This window comes from Dioscorea cayenensis, chromosome 7, assembly GCF_009730915.1.
Source record: "Dioscorea cayenensis subsp. rotundata cultivar TDr96_F1 chromosome 7, TDr96_F1_v2_PseudoChromosome.rev07_lg8_w22 25.fasta, whole genome shotgun sequence".
NCBI lineage: Eukaryota > Viridiplantae > Streptophyta > Magnoliopsida > Dioscoreales > Dioscoreaceae > Dioscorea > Dioscorea cayenensis.
Window position 1 is genome coordinate 25332297 of NC_052477.1, and position 6394 is coordinate 25338690.

General features: G+C 39.5%; 1 protein-coding gene across 1 annotated transcript; it reads left to right on the plus strand.

The window, feature by feature from the left end:
* The first annotated feature begins 293 nt into the window (after nucleotides 1–293).
* Nucleotides 294–3806, plus strand: LOC120265229 (putative disease resistance protein RGA3). Its single transcript, XM_039273110.1, has one exon. It carries the CDS (start codon nucleotides 294–296, stop codon nucleotides 3804–3806), a length of 3513 nt encoding a protein of 1170 aa, XP_039129044.1.
* Nucleotides 3807–6394: the final 2588 nt, after the last annotated feature.

The following is a 6394-nucleotide window of genomic DNA, read 5'->3' on the forward strand; positions in this document are numbered from 1 at the left end:
TCTAGATGGGACTAGATCAAGTAAAACATAAATAATTGAGATAAGGATGAGAACTAAATTTCCAAAGATACCCTTGACTAAAATAAAATTAGCTAAAAACAAGAGATTCCCACAAATGGAAATCATATTTAAATAAAAAGTTATATTTATATTACTATGAGTAACGTAACCATCATACATGTAAAAGTGAAACAAGTCCAGCAATATAACAAAGGGAAACCCGGCTCAAAAGTATTCAGCTAGCTGCATATCTCACACTCTCCCTTTCTCTCTTTGACAAGCAAACAGCAAAGATGAAGGGAGACGAAATAGCAGTGTCATTTGGCAGTGGAAGCCTATCAGCCTTTTTGCAAGTGCTGTTGCAACTGATGTTGACGCCCACCATGCGCTATTTGGTGTACATGAACGACGCGCATGGAACTTGGAGAAAGGCCAGAAAATTGCTCCACAAAATGCACACTGTCTTGGACATTGCAGAGATGCAGCCTGTTCCCGACCCACTCATGCTCATTTGGCTACGTGAACTCAAGATGGTCGTTTATGAGACTGAGGATGCACTTGAACAGTTCACCATGGAAGGCGACATGGCTGCTGTGGCACAAACTGGAAAATGGATCTTTGAGCTTATCATCACGAAAGCCCAGAAAGGCATTGCTGATTTGGGAGCAGCCGCCAAGTTCGACAAGATCGCCGAGAAGTTGCAAGAAGTTTCCAATGAGCCGTGGGACTTGCTAAAGTCCCATCATGCACCGGGCAACAGATCCATTGGCCTTTGCTTAAATCAATTGCGTGCTACTAGTTCTTTGTTGGCAGAAAGAAATGTCATCGGCCGAGAAAAGGAGACGAACGAGATCATTGAATTGTTAGTGCCATCCTCTCGGCCTTTACAGGGATCATTAGCTGTTAATGGTGGGGATGGTCAGATAAAGGAGGTCCCTGTGCTTCCCATTGTTGCCATGGGTGGGCTTGGAAAGACGACGCTGGCTCAGCTCATCTATAACCATACCAAAGTTCAGAGTCATTTCAAGCTAGAGATCTGGGTATGTGTCTCTGACAATTTCAACATCAAGAGGATCACTGAAGAAATCCTAGAGTCTGCCTTCCCCAACAATCACAAGTACTCGGAAATCCTGAACTGGAATAAACTCCAGATGCTTCTGAAAAGCAACTTGGGATCCGAGCGCTTCTTTCTGGTCTTGGACGACGTTTGGTGTGAAGATCGCTTGGAGTGGGACATTTTGATGGCTCCACTGAGATTGGGGAAAGAAGGTAGTAGAATCCTTATCACCACTCGGAGCAAGAAGGTTGCTCAGCTTGTGGGCACCATGAATCCCATCTTCCTGGAACCCCTGAGAAAGGAACATTCAAGGAAGCTCTTTGAGGAAGTTGCTAATTTGGGCTCCACTAGTGATGTCAAGCCAAGGGTGCGAGAGATTTGCTGGAACATTGCGGACAAACTCAATGGCGTGCCACTTGCATTGAAGACAGTCGGAAGCCTAGTTCACTCAAATTCAGATGAAAATGTTTGGGTGAATGTCTCAAACAGTGAGATATGGAGGTTGCCGCAGCCTGAATATGGCATTATGCCAGCTCTCAAAGCAAGCTACAATCAGTTGCCGGGGCATCTCAAGTTGTGCTTCGCCTTCTGCTCCGTCTTCCCCAAAGGCTTCCAGATCAACAAGCGCAACTTAGTACAGCTGTGGATTGCCCAACAATATGTTCAACCACAAGGGAAGAAGGCACTTGAAGAAATTGGAGCTGACTACTGTGAAGATCTATGTGATCGGTTTTTTTTTATGAAAGCAAACTCTGTAACAACTTCTTCTACTGACATGATTTTCATGCAGGATCTTATGCATGACCTGGCGAAGTATGTTTCTCATGAGCACATTATGATTACAGATGACAAGGTGAAAATCCTTGACCCTGAGAAGCTGATCCATTGCTCATTGTATGTAAGTGAGATACTGGAGTCATCTCCGTTACTCTGCTGCACACGCTTGCGTACTCTTAGATACACAATGGTAGGCTCTGATCTCCAGCGGCTTGATTTGCTTCTCAAGCTCTCATCACTGCGAGTGCTGGATTTGAGCGCCAGTGGCATCACAGAGTTGCCAGAGTGCATAAATAAACTGATACACCTCAAGTACTTGGATCTCTCAAGAACTCTAATTAAAGCATTGCCTTCACAAGTTGGAGATCTCTACTATCTTCAGACTATGAGGTTAATTGCTTGCCCCATTACAGAATTGCCATTTACGGTGAACAAGTTGATTAACTTGAGAACCTTAGATGGAAAATCTGAGTTACTTTCAACAATGAGTCGAATCAGAAACATGATTTCGTTACTAGAGTTACCAGAGTTTAAAGTCCAACATCAAGATGGTCATAAGTTGGAAGAGTTGAAAAGGATGAATGAGCTCAGAGGGGAGCTTCACATCTCCGGACTGGAAAATGCACAGGATGGTATTGAGGCAAGGGAAGCAATGTTAAGTAGTAAGCAGTACTTGAACACACTGGAGTTGGAGTGGGATGCTGTTGTTGCTGCTGCAAGGAATGGTGCACTGCAACAAGAAGTACTCCAACAACTTGAGCCACATTCAAACCTGAAGGTATTGAAAATCATAGGTAACAATGGCATGGAGTTTCCTTCTTGGTTGGCTGGCCAACATCTATGCAATTTGGAGGAGATTATCTTGGTTGGATGCCGAAATTGGAACTCTCTCCCTCCTTTTGGAGGACTAAGTTACCTAAGGGTTTTAGAGATCAGAGACATGCAAGGAGTTAAGAAGTTGCATGATGAGTTTTGGGGAGACAAAGACTTTCCATATCTAGAGAAGCTTCAAATATCCAATTTGAGTAACTGGGATGAATGCCAATTATCACAAGGTACTTTGCAACTTTTCCCTTCTCTAAAACTGCTTGAGATCACTGACTGTCCAAAACTGAAGGCATGGCCGGTTCTCCCTCTTACGCTCAGTGAAGTAACCTTGTCAAGTGTAGGGCTAACTGCTCTTCCACCACAACCACTATCATCATCATCATCATCATCATCAAAGCTTTCACGTCTGTGCATTTTAAACTGCCCCAATCTTACAACCCTGGAGGAGCTATCTCAACACCAACCAAGCTCCCTAAAGATGTTGGATATTATCGGATGTGAAAAGCTTGAATCTCTAACATCACAAGGGTCTTCAGCTCTTCACTCACTAGATACTTTGAAAGTGGACAACTGCCCTGGGCTCACCTCCCTCCCTACAACCACAAATGGAGGTCCTTCTTCATCAAATGCTATCTGCAATCAGCCTCTCCTGTTCCAGATTTACAACCTCAACTCTCTTACATTTTTATCTATATCAAACTGCAATAACCTTGAATTCCTTTCAGGAGAAGGATTGAAGCATCTTAAGGCTCTTCAAACGTTAAGCATCAATGGGTGCTCAACTTTGAAAACAGTGGGAACTCAGTCTCTCAGCTGCATCATCAACCTAGTGATCAAGAACTGCAATGAGCTCAAGCACTTGACTGATAATAACGACCCCTTCCAGAGATTCATCCCTGTCAGAAGTATCACCATCGAGAGGTGTCAAGAACTTGAGTCCTTGCCGTTGGGTATGCAGTGCCTTGCATCATTGGAAGAATTATGGCTGGACCGGTGCAGAAAGATGAACTCCTTGCCTGACCAACCTCCCTCACTGAAGAAAATAGACATCAAAGGTTGTCCTGATCTAATGAAATATCACAACGGAAGCACAGATCTTCGGAGCATCGTCAGTAATGCAAATGTTCTCGTAACAATTGAGTAGCCTATTCTTTGCTCTGCGAGGCAAGTTTGTTGAGGAGCTGATGTGGCAAGACAATCAGCTGTGAGACAAGCACGCGGAATACCTGGATAAGTCTTGAGTTGTTTCTCATTTCCTTAATATGATCTTATTTTAAATAAGTTTATTTATACAACGTTTGTGTAAGTGCTTTTTCATAAATGATATTACATTGGATTTTCTCAAAAATATTATCTCCTTGTGAAATCTAATACTCCCAGCAACTTTGAACACTTTTTATTTTTATTTTATTTTATTTTATTTTTATTTTATTACTATTATTATTCTTTTGAAAAGGTGATAAACCACAAACATTACTAAAACAAAAGGATACAACTATCCACTAAATGTGGATTTGATAGGCGAAAAAAAGAGAGAATTATAGGGGAGAAAGGAGGGGAAACATAGGTGTTACTGATGAGGAACAATCACCGGGAATGAGAAAGAACTAGGTGTTCGACGAAATGCTCAATGAAAACCCAGTGTTTGATGAAATGCCTGAGTGTTCAGCTCTCTACACTCTCACACAGTCAAGGGTGTCAAAAGGAAAACAAATGAGAAGACCAAGTAACCGGGCCAATCAAAACACTACAATAGCATTAGATATATATTAACTATTACAGACCAGGAGACAAAACATTAACACACCATTGGTTAACACACAATCTCATCTCCCATTAGTCACATTATAACCTTAACGTGACCCAGCATTGGTCACACACTGAAACCCAAAGATTGAGTAAATAAAATACTCATTTCTCTCAAAAACACTTCAACTGCTTCAACTTCCATTCTACAGAGCACCATGCTCTTCTTCTCATCTCTTGCAGATCTCTCCATTCAAGACCGGAACAGTGCCATCCCAGCAGCCCTACTGCCCGTCCTTCTCCACTCCATTGCTTGCACCATGCCACAGCTGTAGTACAGCCATACTGTAACCCTCACCACCATGTATGCCCATGCTCATTGTCACACCCCAAACCATGCTCGCCAGACCCGGTGCGACGACAAATGGCCACACACCTACAAGGACAAGACACAGTAGACGTGCAAGGCCTCAAACCCCGATTCTCAAAGCAGTGAGCAATTAAACTCCTGATTTGAAAAAAAAACAATCAACAGATTATGAGCTTGATAGCCCAGTAAGTACCCACTAAACATATCGGGGTCATAAAAGTTTCAAAATTTCAAAAGTAAAACAAAATATAATAAAATACAAGTTTATCATAATTAAATTCAGAAGTCAAGTGTATTTTTTTCCAATAAAACATAACTGATCAAAAAGTCAAGCATATATGTCCCACAAATAACTATTGCCAAAACAAAATATCAGAGATCATATGTTTACCCTCGGTGACCCGAGCCAGAATTATCATAAGCTGTTATTCTTCACCGAAGGAACGGTGGGAAACTATAGTTTCTATTTCACATATACATGTCGACACGATCAATGTTTAACCCCCAATGATAAGGTTATTGCAAAGTTAGTTGGGGACTACAAGTTGTTATGTCAAAATACGTAATGTTCAAACATTTATCAAAACAAAATACATAAATTTGATGATCCCGTTTTAAAATAAAAATAATTCTAATTCATTTCTAAAACTAAATACTTACATATGAATTGTAAATAATAAATAAATAAGTAATTCAAAATATAAATCAAAATAATAAGCATTTTTCTCAAAAATTTCAGAAATTCAAAAAAGATTAGAATTTTCAAGTATATACATATAATAGAATTTATATGTGGGATACTTACCTGATTAACGACTAGATTTTGAATTCTCTCACAATCTAGTTTTCTCAGGAAGTCCTATATTTGGGAATAACCCATCAGAATTACAAACAAAACGAATTCTAAAACTTCACACGAAAGCAAAAACATATTCAAGACATTAACAAAACTACCAAGGTTGAGACTAATAACCAATTCTCCTACGAATCTTAAGATTGAAATCAACATAGCTTTGCAAATTATAACCCAAATCAGAAATTTCAATCTTCTGAGAAAACTAAACATCTACATCTATAACATATCCAAATCTCACAATGATTTGAGATCTACAGAATTTAAGCCATCACTTTTAAAAATCATAAATATGTAAACCAACCATTTCAGACATGCCCTTTCTAATAAAATATATCTCACAACATATAACTTAAAATAAGAATAAAATTTAAGAGCATATAATTAACTCAAAATTGAACAACTTCCTTATTAAACATGAGCCCTGATTCAACATCTAAGATCCTCAAATTCTCTGATCAAAATTCATGCTTCCAGTAGAAATGCCATTGAGCACCACTATAGAAATATTATTATATCTCACAAATTACAAGGCCAAAAATTCTAAACTTCGGTAGAGTGAAACATAAAATTATCCTCTACAACTTTTATATATAAATCTATTTCTAAATCAGAACTTACAACCATGAAATTAATAGAAACCTGTTCAAGAGCGGCACAAAAATCTTGTCCGCGTCACCTGCGTCTAAAACTTATAATTTATATAATAGTTATGGAAAAATTCTGAAATTTTGCAAGTATTTAGCCAACGTTGAAATCTACA